Source organism: Cherax quadricarinatus, unplaced genomic scaffold, assembly GCF_038502225.1.
Source record: "Cherax quadricarinatus isolate ZL_2023a unplaced genomic scaffold, ASM3850222v1 Contig1900, whole genome shotgun sequence".
In the NCBI taxonomy this organism is placed as follows: Eukaryota; Metazoa; Arthropoda; class Malacostraca; order Decapoda; family Parastacidae; genus Cherax; species Cherax quadricarinatus.
In genome coordinates this window covers 16,176-34,409 of record NW_027196926.1, presented here as the reverse complement: position 1 = coordinate 34,409, position 18,234 = coordinate 16,176, and the positions used below count along the sequence as shown (strand labels likewise).

Here is an 18,234-nt window from a genome sequence, read left to right as displayed (position 1 = left end):
ATTTTGTAACCATGATTTTGCCACCTCGGATACAACACTTATGAATCTTGACCTAATGTTCGTGTTTGAGTTTTCTTAAGCTATACAGAAGGTTCTGTCACTTTTTTGTTAGACACTTGTTTACAAATACACTTCCCTTCCTGTGCAAGACAGGTATACAATACCGACAAGATGAAAGTTAAGACAAAAAAAGGCACAATACCGTGACTGGAACGATACATAAATAACCCGCACATAAAAGAGAGGAGCTTACGACGACGTTTCGGTCCGACTTGGATGATTTACAAAGTAAATGGTCCAAGCCGGACCGAAACGTCGTCATAAGCTCCTCTCTTCTATGTGCGGGTTATTTGTGTAAAGTTAAGACACTTGTGCAACATCTGGTTATCTTTATTGTAGATGTTTTGCCATCCAGTGGCTTTATCAATACAGATTCTTGGGCATAACAAGAAAAAAAGAGAAAAAGAGAGAAGTTAAGAGAGTGGTGAAGCAATGTAAAAAGAGAGCAAATGAGAGAGTGGGTGAGATGTTATCAACAAATTTTGTTGAAAATAAGAAAAAGTTTTGGAGTGAGATTAACAAGTTAAGAAAGCCTAGAGAACAAATGGATTTGTCAGTTAAAAATAGGAGAGGAGAGTTATTAAATGGAGAGTTAGAGGTATTGGGAAGATGGAAGGAATATTTTGAGGAATTGTTAAATGTTGATGAAGATAGGGAAGCTGTGATTTCGTGTATAGGGCAAGGAGGAATAACATCTTGTAGGAGTGAGGAAGAGCCAGTTGTGAGTGTGGGGGAAGTTCGTGAGGCAGTAGGTAAAATGAAAGGGGGTAAGGCAGCCGGGATTGATGGGATAAAGATAGAAATGTTAAAAGCAGGTGGGGATATAGTTTTGGAGTGGTTGGTGCAATTATTTAATAAATGTATGGAAGAGGGTAAGGTACCTAGGGATTGGCAGAGAGCATGCATAGTTCCTTTGTATAAAGGCAAAGGGGATAAAAGAGAGTGCAAAAATTATAGGGGGATAAGTCTGTTGAGTGTACCTGGTAAAGTGTATGGTAGAGTTATAATTGAAAGAATTAAGAGTAAGACGGAGAATAGGATAGCAGATGAACAAGGAGGCTTTAGGAAAGGTAGGGGGTGTGTGGACCAGGTGTTTACAGTGAAACATATAAGTGAACAGTATTTAGATAAGGCTAAAGAGGTCTTTGTGGCATTTATGGATTTGGAAAAGGCGTATGACAGGGTGGATAGGGGGGCAATGTGGCAGATGTTGCAAGTGTATGGTGTAGGAGGTAGGTTACTGAAAGCAGTGAAGAGTTTTTACGAGGATAGTGAGGCTCAAGTTAGAGTATGTAGGAAAGAGGGAAATTTTTTCCCAGTAAAAGTAGGCCTTAGACAAGGATGTGTGATGTCACCTTGGTTGTTTAATATATTTATAGATGGGGTTGTAAGAGAAGTAAATGCGAGGGTCTTGGCAAGAGGCGTGGAGTTAAAAGATAAAGAATCACACACAAAGTGGGAGTTGTCACAGCTGCTCTTTGCTGATGACACTGTGCTCTTGGGAGATTCTGAAGAGAAGTTGCAGAGATTGGTGGATGAATTTGGTAGGGTGTGCAAAAGAAGAAAATTAAAGGTGAATACAGGAAAGAGTAAGGTTATGAGGATAACAAAAAGATTAGGTGATGAAAGATTGAATATCAGATTGGAGGGAGAGAGTATGGAGGAGGTGAACGTATTCAGATATTTGGGAGTGGACGTGTCAGCGGATGGGTCTATGAAAGATGAGGTGAATCATAGAATTGATGAGGGAAAAAGAGTGAGTGGTGCACTTAGGAGTCTGTGGAGACAAAGAACTTTGTCCTTGGAGGCAAAGAGGGGAATGTATGAGAGTATAGTTTTACCAACACTCTTATATGGGTGTGAAGCGTGGGTGATGAATGTTGCAGCGAGGAGAAGGCTGGAGGCAGTGGAGATGTCATGTCTGAGGGCAATGTGTGGTGTGAATATAATGCAGAGAATTCGTAGTTTGGAAGTTAGGAGGAGGTGCGGGATTACCAAAACTGTTGTCCAGAGGGCTGAGGAAGGGTTGTTGAGGTGGTTCGGACATGTAGAGAGAATGGAGCGAAACAGAATGACTTCAAGAGTGTATCAGTCTGTAGTGGAAGGAAGGCGGGGTAGGGGTCGGCCTAGGAAGGGTTGGAGGGAGGGGGTAAAGGAGGTTTTGTGTGCGAGGGGCTTGGACTTCCAGCAGGCATGCGTGAGCGTGTTTGATAGGAGTGAATGGAGACAAATGGTTTTTAATACTTGACGTGCTGTTGGAGTGTGAGCAAAGTAACATTTATGAAGGGATTCAGGGAAACCGGCAGGCCGGACTTGAGTCCTGGAGATGGGAAGTACAGTGCCTGCACTCTGAAGGAGGGGTGTTAATGTTGCAGTTTAAAAACTGTAGTGTAAAGCACCCTTCTGGCAAGACAGTGATGGAGTGAATGATGGTGAAAGTTTTTCTTTTTCGGGCCACCCTGCCTTGGTGGGAATCGGCCGGTGTGAAAAAAAAAAAAAAAAAAAAAAAAAAAAAAAAAAAAAAAAAAAAAAAACAAGAAAACAGAAGAGCTATATACAAAAGATGAGGTAACCAGTCCCTCAGCCTTGGAGGTGGTGTTTAGAGCACCGTGGTTGTAGAGATTCTGAAGCAGAGGCAAGGAGACTGGCGCTTATATAGGCGTCAGTGAATAGGGACGTGTAGCAGACGAGGGCATAGTCATTGGTATGCGGGATTCCCCAGTGGCGAAACATCTACAATAAAGATAACCAGATGTTGCACAAGTGTCTTAACTTTCATCTTGTCGGTATTGTATACCTGTCTTGCACAACTTGTCAGGCACTGCAACATCATGGTATCGTGATTCAGAGGACAACTACATTACCTTCTTCAAGGCTACTACAACTAACCCATCAATTTGGGTAGGACCTACTTCCACTGGGGAATCCCGCCAACCAGTGACTATGCCCTCGTCTGCTACACGTCCCTATTCACTGACGCCTACATAAGCACCAGTCTCCTTGCCTCTGCTTCAGAATCTCTACAACCACGGTGCTCTAAACACCACCTCTAAGGCTGACGGACTAATTACATCATCTTTTGTATATAGTTCTTCTGTTTTCTTGTTATGTCCAAGAATCTGTATTGATAAAGCCACTGGATGGCGAAACGTCTACAATAAAGATAACGAGATGTTGCAAAAGTGTCTTAACTTTCAACTTCCCTTCCTCATGAAGGAAGAACTAATTGGGTCTTTTTCATCAATGAGCACAATTGTTTAATTTAAATAAAGTGGTCTTGTGCTAAGTAAAATGAAAATGGCCATCATAAAAAATAAAAAGTCCATATTTCATGATCGATGTCTATGTGAGAGTTATGATAAAAGCATGCACAAAAGAAAAATTTATAAAAAATGTATATACAGTATTTGATAAATGATATTAGAAAATATTTACAAAATAATGTTAGTGTGAACCCAGATATGAGGAAATTGGCTACACATTTCTTAATCAAATTTATTTTTATTAATAGAGGGAACCTGAAGAAATTATTTTCATGTTGAGAAATACAGTAAAACCTCGATTTAAGGCATTTCAGATTTAACGAGACAAAAATCTGTGACTGGACAATGCTCAAAAGCAACAGATAAAGTCCATTAAATCTAGAAATGTCCATTATTTTTATGGTTCGCTGGGAAATTAATTTCCGATTTAATGGACTTCATCTGTTCTCATAAAGATGCTGGAAACATCGCTTGTTTACAATGGAAAAAAAAGGATGTGTGCCAAGGAAAATGTTTGCCCTCAGCCAACACATAAGTTATAAAACAATAAGCAACAAAACATTAAAGGATGACGTAAAAGTAAAGACAAAATTGGAAAAAACTGTAATGTATTGGAATGTCTTAATAATAATACATAACATCAGTCTCTCCCATCAGGCAATGGAAAATAACAATGGTGACAATATCCTAACATTTCAACACAAAGAAACAAAACTAAGAAGAAATACAGGACACAAGATGCTGAGAAAGTCATAGAATAGATAAAAAATCTATAGATTAATAATGATAATGATAATAACAAAAATAATAATAATAATAAAAATATATCTTTATTTCTACAAGTACATGTACAAGGAATACAGGCCTAGCTGACAACAATGACATACTACTAAACAGAAAGACCCTTGTTATGCTGAGCATTTCGGGCACATTAGGTCAATTCTGTCCCAGGATGTGACCCACACAAGTCGACTAACACCCAGGTATCCATTATATATTGATGGGCGAACAGGGACAGCAGGTGTTTTATGGAAACACATCCCTAATGTCTTCCAGCCATACCGGACATTCGAACTCCAGACCTCAGTGTACGAGCTGAGTGCACTAGTGATCGAGCTACGGGACACGGTCATCTGATCTAATGTTTAGTATAACAAAGAATATTGCAACTAAAACTAGGATACCATGCCAAAGATTATACTTTTTTATTATCACACTGGCCCATTCCCACCAAAGCAGGGTGGCCCGAAAAAGAAAAACTTTCACCATCATTCACTCCATCACTGTCTTGCCAGAAGGGTGCTTTGCACTACAGTTTTTAAACTGCAACATTATCACCCCTCCTTCAGAGTGCAGGCACTGTACTTCCCATCTCCAGGACTCAAGTCCGGCCTGCCGGTTTCCCTGAACCCCTTCATAAATGTTACTTTGCTCACACTCCAACAGCATGTCAAGTATTAAAAACCATTTGTCTCCATTCACTCCTATCAAACACGCTCACGCATGCCTGCTGGAAGTCCAAGCCCCTAGCACACAAAACCTCCTTTACCCCCTCCCTCCAACCTTTCCTAGGCCGACCCTTACCCCGCCTTCCTTCCACTACAGACTGATACACTCTTGAAGTCATTCTGTTTTGCTCCATTCTCTCTACATGTCCGAACCACCTCAACAACCCTTCCTCAGCCCTCTGGACAACAGTTTTGGTAATCCCGCACCTCCTCCTAACTTCCAAACTACGAATTCTCTGCATTATATTCACACCACACATTGCCCTCAGACATGACATCTCCACTGCATCCAGCCTTCTCCTCGCTGCAACATTCATCACCCATGCTTCACACCCATATAAGAGCATTGGTAAAACTATACTCTCATACATTCCCCTCTTTGCCTCCAAGGACAAAGTTCTTTGTCTCCACAGACTCCTAAGTGCACCACTCACCCTTTTCCCCTCATCAATTCTATGATTCACCTCATCTTTCATAGACCCATCCGCTGACACGTCCACTCCCAAATATCTGAATGCATTCACCTCCTCCATACTCTCTCCCTCCAATCTGATATCCAATCTTTCATCACCTAATCTTTTTGTTATCCTCATAACCTTACTCTTTCCTGTATTCACTTTTAATTTTCTTCTTTTGCATACCCTACCAAATTCATCCACCAATCTCTGCAACTTCTCTTCAGAATCTCCAAAGAGCACAGTGTCATCAGCAAAGAGCAACTGTGACAACTCCCACTTTATGTGTGATTCTTTATCTTTTAACTCCACACCTCTTGCCAAGACCCTCGCATTTACTTCTCTTACAACCCCATCTATAAATATATTAAACAACCACGGTGACATCACACATCCTTGTCTAAGGCTTACTTTTACTGGGAAATAATTTCCCTCTTTCCTACATACTCTAACTTGAGCCTCACTATCATCGTAAAAACTCTTCACTGCTTTCAGTAACCTACCTCCTACACCATACACCTGCAACATCTGCCACATTGCCCCCCTATCCACCCTGTCATACGCCTTTTCCAAATCTATAAATGCCACAAAGACCTCTTTAGCCTTATCTAAATACTGTTCACTTATATGTTTCACTGTAAACACCTGGTCCACACACCCCCTACCTTTCCTAAAGCCTCCTTGTTCATCTGCTATCCTATTCTCCGTCTTACTCTTAATTCTTTCAATAATAACTCTACCATACACTTTACCAGGTATACTCAACAAACTTATCCCCCTATAATTTTTGCACTCTCTTTTGTCCCCTTTGCCTTTATACAAAGGAACTATGCATGCTCTCTGCCAATCCCTAGGTACCTTACCCTCTTCCATACATTTATTAAATAATTGCACCAACCACTCCAAAACTATATCCCCACCTGCTTTTAACATTTCTATCTTTATCCCATCAATCCCGCTGCCTTACCCCCTTTCATTTTACCTACTGCCTCACGAACTTCCCCCACACTCACAACTGGCTCTTCCTCACTCCTACAAGATGTTATTCCTCCTTGCCCTATACACAAAATCACAGCTTCCCTATCTTCATCAACATTTAACAATTCCTCAAAATATTCCCTCCATCTTCCCAATACCTCTAACTCTCCATTTAATAACTCTCCTCTCCTATTTTTAACTGACAAATCCATTTGTTCTCTAGGCTTCCTTAACTTGTTAATCTCACTCCAAAACTTTTTCTTATTTTCAACAAAATTTGTTGATAACATCTCACCCACTCTCTCATTTGCTCTCTTTTTACATTGCTTCACCACTCTCTTAACCTCTCTCTTTTTCTCCATATACTCTTCCCTCCTTGCATCACTTCTACTTTGTAAAAACTTCTCATATGCTAACTTTTTCTCCCTTACTACTCTCTTTACATCATCATTCCACCAATCGCTCCTCTTCCCTCCCGCACCCACCTTCCTGTAACCACAAACTTCTGCTGAACACTCAAACACTACATTTTTAAACCTACCCCATACCTCTTCGACCCCATTGCCTATGCTCTCATTAGCCCATCTATCCTCCAATAGCTGTTTATATCTTACCCTAACTGCCTCCTCTTTTAGTTTATAAACCTTCACCTCTCTCTTCCCTGATGCTTCTATTCTCCTTGTATCCCATCAACCTTTTACTCTCAGTGTAGCTACAACTAAAAAGTGATCTGATATATCTGTGGCCCTCTATAAACATGTACATCCTGAAGTCTACTCAACAGTCTTTTATCTACCAATACATAATCCAACAAACTACTGTCATTTCGCCCTACATCATATCTTGTATACTTATTTATCCTCTTTTTCTTAAAATATGTATTACCTATAACTAAACCCCTTGGTCTCATTTGATAGAATGGAATACATATTACAGAAATAGACATGATTTTGATTGGTTTTAGCACTGGAAATTTCTTGAAACTGAGCTCAAAGTAGCGGAAATGTTAAATTTTTGCCGATGTTCAAGAGTAAACAAACGACTTCACATGTCTAATACACGCCAGCTGGTGGGTCTAATATACATTCACAAATGTGGTGATGATATTTATACAATTATTACAATATTGCATAACAGTAAATCTTCTATTTTTTGGTGTGAATAAAAATTCATTATGTGAATAAAAAATCAAAATGGAATTTATTTGTAAAGCCTCAAAACATAACTAATGAACAGAGGAAATGTTAGTTTAGTGCCAGGAATATCTACATTGTTTATTCTGGACCCTATTTTGAAATTGGAATATTTTGAACTTTGTGTTAAATTGGCCAAATTACCAATTTCCGATCACTTTATTTTGTAGTTGAAACAGTTGACTTGGCGATTTCTTGTGCTCAATCGATAGAATAGAAGTAATACTAGTGAAATAGCTAAGAATTTGGTCGACTGGAATAATGTAATTGGCCTAAAATGGGAGTCAAAGTCGGCAAAATCGCTGATTCGTAAATATCGCTGACACATCAAAATTCATGAGAGCATAATTTCGTCAATTTTCCATCAAATTTCGTACTTTTTGTTTTATTACCTTCACAAAAAGATTCTCTACCATTTCATAAGAAAAAATAACAAAAATTTTTTTTAAATTCTTGGACACTGGTGGTGACCACTTCAGATTTTGGCCTTGGACCCTGAAAGGGTTAAGTAGGTAGTAGGTTGGTAGACAGCAACTGCCCAGGGAGGTACTACCGTCCTGCCAAGTGAGTGTAAAACGAAAGCCTGTAATTGTTTTACATGATGGTAGGATTGCTGGTGTCCTTTTTTCTGTCTCATAAACATGCAAGATTTCAGGTACGTCTTGCTACTTCTACTTACACTTAGGGCACACTACACATACATGTACAAGCATATATATACACACCCCTCTGGGTTTTCTTCTATTTTCTTACTAGTTCTTGTTCTTGTTTATTTCCTCTTATCTCCATGGGGAAGTGGAACAGAATTCTTCCTCCGTAAGCCATGCGTGTTGTAAGAGGCGACTCCACTGTACAGTGGACCCCCGCATAACGATGGCATCACATAGCGATTTTTCCGCATAACGATTACTTTTATCGCAAAATTTTTGCCGCGCATACCGATTAAAAACCCGCTCACCGATTTTCGTCCGAGACGCGTCCAATGTGCCCTCAGCCAGCCTCACATGTGCCGCCCGTCCCATTGTTTACCAGCCAGCCTCCGCGGTAACATCCAAGCATACACTCGGAATATTTCGTATTATTACAGTATTTTCGGTGCTGTTTCTGGAAAATAAGTGACCATGGGCCCCAAGAAAGCTTCTAGTGCCAACCCTACACCTCAAAGGGTAAGAATTACTATAGAGATGAAGAAAGAGATAATTGATAAGTATGAAAGTGGAGTGCGTATAGCCGACCTAGTCAAGCTGTACAAGAAACCCCAATCAACCATCGCTACTATTGTGGGCACCAGAAAGACAATCAAGGAAGCTGTTCTTGCCAAAGGTTCAACTGTGTTTTCGAAACAAAGATCGCAAGTGATGGAAGATGTTGAGAGACTCTTATTGGTGTGGATAAATGAAAAACAGATAGCAGGAGATAGCGTCTCTCAAGCGATCATATGTGAAAAGGCTAGGAAGTTGCATGAGGATTTAATTAAAAAAATGCCTGCAACTAGTGATGATGTGAGTGAATTTAAGGCCAGCAAAGGTTGGTTTGAGAGATTTAAGAAGCGTAGTGGCATCCATAGTGTGATAAGGCATGGTGAGGCTGCCAGTTCGGACCACAAAGCGGCTGAAAAATATGTGCAGGAATTCAAGGAGTACATAGAAACTGAAGGACTGAAACCTGAACAAGTGTTTAATTGTGATGAAACAGGCCTGTTCTGGAAGAAAATGCCAAGCAGGACCTACATTACTCAGGAGGAAAAGGCACTCCCAGGACATAAGCCTATGAAAGACAGGCTTACTTTGTTGATGTGTGCCAATGCTACTGGTGATTGCAAAGTGAAGCCTTTATTAGTGTATCACTCTGAAACTCCCAGAGCGTTCAGGCAAAAGAATGTCCTCAAGGATAATTTGTGTGTGCTGTGGAGGGCAAACAGTAAGGCATGGGTCACTAGGGAATTTTTCTATAACTGGTTACACCATGCATTTGCCCCCAATGTGAAAAATTACCTAACTGAAAAGAAATTAGAACTTAAGTGCCTCCTGGTGTTAGACAATGCCCCTGGTCATCCTACAGACGTGGCAGAGCGACTTTATGGGGACATGAGCTTCATTAAGGTGAAGTTTTTGCCTCCTAATACCACTCCTCTCCTGCAGCCCATGGACCAGCAGGTTATTTCCAACTTCAAGAAACTGTACACAAAAGCTCTGTTTGAAAGGTGCTTTGTAATGACCTCAGAAACTCAACTGACTCTAAGAGAGTTTTGGAGAGATCACTTTAATATCCTCAATTGTGTAAACCTTATAGGTAAGGCTTGGGAGGAAGTGACTAAGAGGACCTTGAACTCTGCTTGGAAGAAACTGTGGCCAGAATGTGTAGACAAAAGGGATTTTGAAGGGTTTGAGGCTAACCCTGAGAATCCTGTGCCAGTTGAGGAATCCATTGTGGCATTGGGAAAGTCCTTGGGGTTGGAGGTTAGTGGGGAGGATGTGGAAGAGTTGGTGGAGGAGGACAATGAAGAACTAACCACTGATGAGCTGATAGATCAACTTCAAGAGCAAGAGGCCAGACCTGAGGAAACTGGTTCAGAGGAGGGGAGAGAGAAATTGAAGAAGTTGCCTACTACAAAGATTAAGGAAATCTGTGCAAAGTGGCTTGAAGTGCAAACCTTCATGGATGAAAATCACCCTCACACAGCTATTGCAAGCCGTGCTGGTGATTATTACACTGACAATGTTGTGAAACACTTTAGGCAAGTCATAAAGGAACGAGAGGTACAGGCCACTATGGACAGATATCTTGTGCGAAAGAAGTCCAGTGACTCTGAAGCTGGCCCTAGTGGCATTAAAAGAAGAAGGGAAGTAACCCCAGAAAAGGACTTACTACCTCAAGTCCTAATGGAAGGGGATTCCCCTTCTAAACAGTAAGAAGATAATGCTCTCCCCTCCTCCCATCCCATCAATCATCACCAGATCTTCAATAAAAGTAAGTGTCATTTAATTGTGCATGCCTTTTTCAGTTTGTGTGTATTAAAATTAACATTTCATGTGGTAAAAAAAAATTTTTTTTCATACTTTTGGGCGTCTTGCACGGATTAATTTTATTTCCATTATTTCTTATGGGGAAAATTCATTCGCATAACGATTATTTCGCATAACGATGAGCCCTCTTGCACGGATTAAAATCGTTAACCGGGGGTCCACTGTATTACACTCCCACACTCTTCTATACAAATAATTCACTCTCACACTACTACATTATTATAATCATGGGGGAGCACTAAACCCATAGAGATTATACAGTGCTTGTAGGGTGGGAGATGGAAGGTATTCAGATTCAATTCAGGGAACTGGAACACAGATCCAATTCCCTGGATCAAGAGCCCCTCACCAGCATCAAGGAACCTCCCTTGAGGGGTCACACCACTACAACACATGCAAAAACTACAACAACTCACTCCAACAACCTTACAACTTCTAACAGTTTGATTGCATTTGATTAGAAGGCCATTTTTTGCCTATTTAGTTTGTCCCTTGCTTATGGCTTTATCACTTCCATTTTATTTTACACATGTGGTGAGCCATCTTGTTGTGTAAACTGAGCTATTTAATCTGAGTTAGTGTGAGCTTCAGGTACCCCTCCTGCTCTAGCATACCTCTACAGCTCTCTTCTACACTTCAAACACACCTTTCCAACTCTCTTACCTAAACCTACAACTTACCCCTATACTGGTTTACTCAACCAACACTACTCCATGTAGCTCCTACACTCCTAAAACTCATTCCAGCACTTCTCAAACAACCCACATTCATTATAGAAAGCTCTCTCTCCTCTTTACATTGAAAGCTTCCAAGAAAGAAGAGGGAAAGGTTGGGAAATCCTTGATTCAATGATTGATTTCAGCTGTTTCTTCTTGCAAGATGTATTAGAGCTGGAATCGGGTGGTTGGGGGCTAAGGATGCAGTATATTTCTCTGCTTTTCTGGCAAGGGGCCAATGTGGCATAAAAAAAGTGGATAGTTATAAAACAAAGAAATTCTTTGAGTAATTTGCTATTGAATTTATGTTAATATTATCTATGGATACAAACTATCTTTCACATATGAAATATCACAAGCACCTTCTTCCAAAGGTAAGCAGTTCTGTATATAAGGATAATGACACTAATTGTTTTAGTTTACCACAGACAGTACATACTGTGACCACTTCATTGAAAAACTAATGTTAAATTTCTTCACTTTAAGATTTTCTTACCTGGATCATTAGCATAGTGAGAATCCACAAGGTAAGCTGCACACAGTCGGATATCACTCTTGTCCAGTGCCAATAAAATATTACGAACCATTGAGTGGTGTGCATATAATTCTGCCTAGGAAAGATAAGAATATGCACATTAGATATTTACATGTAAGGATTTTATAACATAAGAACATAAGAATGCAGGAGCAGTGCAGGAAGTCTCGAGGGACAGAGACTGCAGACTTCACTCAAAGTAAAACCTAGGGGTGAGAATAGTGCCCAGTATAACGCTAGAAGCACACATCAGCCAGATAACTACTGCAGCCAATGCTCATCTGCAAAATCTAAGAGCAGCCTTCTGGAATCTCAACAATGTCATTATGGACCCTTTCTACAACATACATTAGGTCCATCTTGGAGTATGCAGCACAAGTATGGAAGCTGCAGCTGAAAAAGCATGTTTAGAAACTGGAGCAAGTACAGAAGTATGCAACAAGGCTTGTTCCAGACTGAAGGGACATAAACTATGAAGAGAGGCTACACAACTGGACCTAATAATGCAGGAGGAAAGAACAGCTAGGGATGACACATAACATAAAATACTCAGGGAAATTGATAAGGTAGACAGGGAGAGATTGTTTGAGAGACAACAAACAGGAACTCAGGGACACCATGAAGTTAAAGTCACACATGAGCCACAGTGATGTTAGGAAGTATTTCTTCAGTCTTAGACTGGTGTGGAAATGGAATGAGCTTGGAGGAAAAAGTGGTGGAGACAGGCTTCACACACAGTTTTAAGAACAGGTATGATATGACCCACAAGGCTAAGAGAGTGAATCTGAAGAATGGTAAGCTAAGAGCCAGGGCTAGAATCTGTGAGTCGATCCCTGCAACCACAGATAAGTGAGCGACTGCAAATGGGTGAGTACTTACTGAGGAAGTCAAAGGCTGCAATGTTTTGAAATGTCACACCCACTTCAACAACAACAACAAACAAAAAAGGGGACCTATAAGAGTATCATGATATATAAGATACACATTCAGAATCCCAAAGAAGAGACTATATGGTTTCCACTCACAATGGAAGCAGAGAGGGTTAGACTAGGTTAGGTTCTACTCCCTGATTTATACCCTTCATACAGAAATATTTACAAACACAGTAATACTGTATGATGATCAACTGCTCAGAATGATCAGTTATCTGAAAAATTTAATTATAACTAGTGTGAGCAGTTGCTGGACTTCCTGACACCCCCTTAAGCAACTGAACTTTTGTTTGTCTTAGTGTGTGGTACTTTTGTTAAAGAATGCAAATTGTATGTCAGAGGACATACCTAAACTCTTATCTTAGCAACAGATGCCAGTACATCTCCACAAATGGCACAACCTTGACTATTCAGCCTGTAGCCATCTAAGTGCCACAGAACAGTGTCCTTGGCCCTCTGCTCTTTCTCAATTACATCAATGATTTCTCCGATACATCTCATCTCCTTAAACCAGTCCTATTCACAGATTACACTAGTTATGTCTTCTTCCACTCAAACCCGACTATGCTTAGTGATACTGTTAACGAGCTACTAAAAATATCTACGCGGATGACGACCAACAAATTCATTCTCAATACAGACAAAACTTATTACAGTTTTTTTAGGAAACAAAGCCTTAAATAATCAACTTAACATACCAATCAATGGTTTCCCCATTACGAGACACACTGACGGCAAATTTCTAGGTCTTCACCTTGACTAAAACCCACACCCAACATATAGCCAAGATCTCCAAAACAGTTGACATCCTTTCTAAAATACAGTACTATGAACCCCAAACAACACTACACACACTATACCACTCTCTAATCTACCCTTACTTCACCAATGGTATTTGTGCAAGGGGATCTGCTACAACCAATCACCTTAAACCATTAATATCCCAACAAAAATGCTGCTGTGTGAATGATCACCAACTCTACTCATAATGAACACACCCCTCCACTCTTCAAGACCTTGAACTTGCTTAATATACAAAATATGCATGCATAATTCTGTGCCTAGTATATATATAGAACATTAAACTCCAATATAAACCCTCCTCTCGAACTTCTACTTGATAGCTACAACAGAACATACAGGCACAACACAAGGCACAAAGCTCTCTTCAACATCCCTCATGTCCATCTCACCTTATGCAAAAATGCAGTACATATAAAGGACCCCAAGATCTGGAATTAACTACCCGAACGAGCAAAAGGTCCCCCGTCTGCCAATCAATTTAGGGCTATAATTAAAAATCACCCCATCTCCCAAACTTAACTACACCAACACTATACTATCCCTGAAATCATAGAACTGGTTTGAAACTACTCTAGAAATCCCAGTTACCTGGAGTTTACCTGGAGAGAGTTAACTTCAGAACACTAAATTAATTCAAGTATTAATACACACTTAAAATTGTACTAACTGAAATATTTTCTTTTGTTGCTTGCAAGCTCTCTACTATAAATTTCACTAATTATAAAAATTTTTTGCTACCTCTCTTTCTGTACTAATGTATAACTAAAATTCAGCACTCCATAACCTGCGTCTAGTTTTAACTAGTCTGTAAGAATTAGGATTAGTCTGCCAGAAATTCTCATGCATGCTAGTGGCTTTCTTTTTGTTTAACAATATTTTACCACATGTACTCGGCAGGAGATGTAACATTCCTCCAATGAAAAGCAGGAGCACCACGAATGCACTGAGACACAACACAATAAGCGTCCAGAGCCCAAGATTGTTCAACTGCCTCCCAGCATACATAAGGGGGATTACCAATAGATGCCTGGCTGTCTTCAAGAGGGCACGGGACAGGCACCTAAAGTCAGTAACTGACTTTAGGTTGTGTGCGACCAGCAGTAACAGCCTGGTTGATCAGACCCTGATCCACAAGGCCTGGTCTCAGACTGAGCCAGGGGGGCATTGACCCCCAAAACCTTCTCCAGGTATACACCAGGAAATATAAACACATATGCAGTATAATGTGATCCTTTATTGACAACGTTTCACCCACACAGTGGGCTTTTTCAAGTCACAAACAGATCTACCTGGGGTGGAAGGTATGCGAGTATTTATAGTCAGGTTCAGAATGCTGAGGTCAGGTGGAGAATGCTGCATCTGATGATCTACCGAGTGGGGTTATAGAGTCTAAAATCTTGGGTAGCTTGGAAGGGAGACTGGATAAGTTTGTGAGCAGACCTTCTGCAGTGTTCCTCCATTCCTATGTTCTTATGTGGGATAGCGATGAAGAAGTTTCTTGGCAAATGGTTCAGCTATGTTATAGAAGCCATTGTTCTAGTTGAAATTGTCGGATATAGAGATAAGCGATGATTCCGGGATTCTTCGGTATTGAGTGTTGTCTTCTCTGGCGATAAGTCTCGAGTTTCTGTAGCTTATTAAATGGTTGTGTGAATTATCGTGTTGCACACAGGCATTTCTTGTATCGTCAGACCTGCTTGCATATTGGTGTTCTGAAATACGTGTTTGGAGGTCTCTTGATGTTTCACAGACATATAATTTGCTGCACTCATTACAAGGGATTATGTATACCCCTGCAGAGGATGGAAGCTTGTCCTGTCTATTACTGGTAATGCCTTTGATGGTTGTGGTTGTGGAGGTAGATACTTGGAATGAGGTACTGGAAAAGATGTTGGAAACGTGTTTGGCAATGGAGTTTGTGGGGAGACTAAGTATCTCTTCTTGGCAGTGTCTTCTCTTGGTGGTTTGAAGATGTTTAATGCCCTTCGTCTGCAGCTTCTGATGAAGTGATGAGGATAGTGAAGCTTGGAAAATACTTGTTCAATAATAGTGCATTCTTCCTCAAGGAACTCATTGCTGCAGATTCTGAGTGCACGCAGGAAAAAGCCTATAATTACACCATGTTTAGTTTTGGTGTCGTGGTGAGAGTAGAAGTGGAGAAGATCGTTTTGGTTGGTGGGTTTTCAATAGACTTTAAAACAAAGTTCATGGTCAGCTTTGCAGAGAAGAACATCAAGGAAAGGAAGAGTGTTGTTGACTTCTTCTTCAAGTGTGAACTGGATTGAGGGCTCGACCTGGTTGAGCTTGTGTTGGAGAACTTGAACGTTGAAGCGTCTGGGAGTTATGAGGAGGATGTCGTTAACATAACGGAGCCAGGTGACAGACAAAGGAATAATGTTGGAGAAACGTTCGGCTTCCAGATGTTCCATGTATAGGTTCACCAGGATGGCATTGAGTGGCGAGCCCATGGGTAGTCCAAAAGTCTGCTGAAAGAGGTGATTTTTGAAAGAGAAACACTTAAAGCCAACACATAGTTCAACAAGGTCAATGAAATTGCTGGCTGGAATAGGAAGATCAAGTGAATCGTCAATTTTTCTGAGCAAGAGATCGATGGCTTGTGTAGTAGGTACTTTGGTGAATAGGGAAATTACATCATGGCTTGAAAGCTTCTTGTTCTTTACTCCAACTTACAGTTTGGTCACACTTCACAGACATGCACATGCATATATATATATATATACATACATCTAGGTTTTTCTCCCTTTTTCTACATAGCTCTTGTTCTTCTTTATTTCTTCTATTGTCCGTGGGGAAGTGGAAAATAATCTTTCCTCCGTAAGCCATGCGTGTCGTATGAGGCGACTAAAGTGCCGGGAGCAATAGGCTACTAACCTCTTCTCCTGTAGACATTTACTAAAAAAGAGAAGAAGAAAAACTTTATAAAACTGGGATGCTTAAATGTGCGTGGATGTAGTGCAGATGACAAGAAACAGATGATTGCTGATGTTATGAATGAAAAGAAGTTGGATGTCCTGGCCCTAAGCAAAACAAAGCTGAAGGGGGTAGGGAAGTTTCGGTGGGGGGAAATAAATGGGATTAAATCTGGAGTATCTGAGAGAGTTAGAGCAAAGGAAGGCGTAGCAGTAATGTTGAATGATCAGTTATGGAAGGAGAAAAGAGAATATGAATGTGTAAATGCAAGAATTATGTGGATTAAAGTAAAGGTTGGATGCGAGAAGTGGGTCATAATAAGCGTGTATGCACCTGGAGAAGAGAGGAATGCAGAGGAGAGAGAGAGATTTTAGGAGATGTTAAGTGAATGTATAGGAGCCTTTGAACCAAGTGAGAGAGTAATTGTGGTAGGGGACCTGAATGCTAAAGTAGGAGAAACTTTTAGAGAGGGTGTGGTAGGTAAGTTTGGGGTGCCAGGTGTAAATGATAATGGGAGCCCTTTGATTGAACTTTGTATAGAAAGGGGTTTAGTTATAGGTAATACATATTTTAAGAAAAAGAGGATAAATAAGTATACAAGATATGATGTAGGGCAAAATGACAGTAGTTTGTTGGATTATGTATTGGTAGATAAAAGACTGTTGAGTAGACTTCAGGATGTACATGTTTATAGAGGGGCCACAGATATATCAGATCACTTTCTAGTTGTAGCTACACTGAGAGTAAAAGGTAGATGGGATACAAGGAGAATAGAAGCATCAGGGAAGAGAGAGGTGAAGGTTTATAAACTAAAAGAGGAGGCAGTTAGGGAAAGATATAAACAGCTATTGGAGGATAGATGGGCTAATGAGAGCATAGGCAATGGGGTCGAAGAGGTATGGGGTAGGTTTAAAAATGTAGTGTTAGAGTGTTCAGCAGAAGTTTGTGGTTCCAGGAAAGTGGGTGCGGGAGAGAAGAGGAGCGATTGGTGGAATGATGATGTACAGAGAGTAGTAAGGGAGAAAAAGTTAGCATATGAGTGAAGTGATGCAAGGAGGGAAGAGTATATGGAGAAAAAGAGAGAGGTTAAGAGAGTGGTGAAGTAATGTAAAAAGAGAGCAAATGAGAGAGTGGGTGAGATGTTATCAACAAATTTTGTTGAAAATAAGAAAAAGTTTTGGAGTGAGATTAACAAGTTAAGAAAGCCTAGAGAACAAGTGGATTTGTCAGTTAAAAATAGGAGAGGAGAGTTATTAAATGGAGAGTTAGAGGTATTGGGAAGATGGAGGGAATATTTTGAGGAATTGTTAAATGTTGATGAAGATAGGGAAGCTGTGATTTCGTGTATAGGGCAAGGAGGAATAACATCTTGTGGGAGTGAGGAAGAGCCAGTTGTGAGTGTGGGGGAAGTTCGTGAGGCAGTAGGTAAAATGAAAGGGGGTAAGGCAGCCGGGATTGATGGGATAAAGATAGAAATGTTAAAAGCAGGTGGGGATATAGTTTTGGAGTGGTTGGTGCAATTATTTAATAAATGTATGGAAGAGGGTAAGGTACCTAGGGATTGGCAGAGAGCATGCATAGTTCCTTTGCATAAAGGCAAAGGGGACAAAAGAGAGTGCAAAAATTATAGGGGGATAAGTCTGTTGAGTATACCTGGTAAAGTGTATGGTAGAGTTATTATTGAAAGAATTAAAAGTAAGACTGAGAATAGGATAGCAGATGAACAAGGAGGCTTTAGGAAAGGTAGGGGGTGTGTGGACCAGGTGTTTACAGTGAAACATATAAGTGAACAGTATTTAGATAAGGCTAAAGAGGTCTTTGTGGCATTTATGG

At 40.4% G+C, this 18,234-nt stretch overlaps 1 protein-coding gene across 1 annotated transcript in view; it reads right to left on the bottom strand.

Moving 5' to 3' along the window:
- The window catches only part of LOC128703121 (GPN-loop GTPase 2), a gene marked incomplete at its 5' end in the record, with an annotated part of 43,090 nt that overhangs the window by 13,415 nt on the left and 11,441 nt on the right, over positions 1-18,234 (bottom strand). Inside the window, 2 exons of the mRNA XM_070081179.1 lie at positions 2,062-2,135; positions 11,680-11,810. Of these exons, the coding sequence (XP_069937280.1) occupies positions 2,062-2,135; positions 11,680-11,810 (205 nt within the window). The remainder of the gene's footprint in view (positions 1-2,061; positions 2,136-11,679; positions 11,811-18,234) is intronic.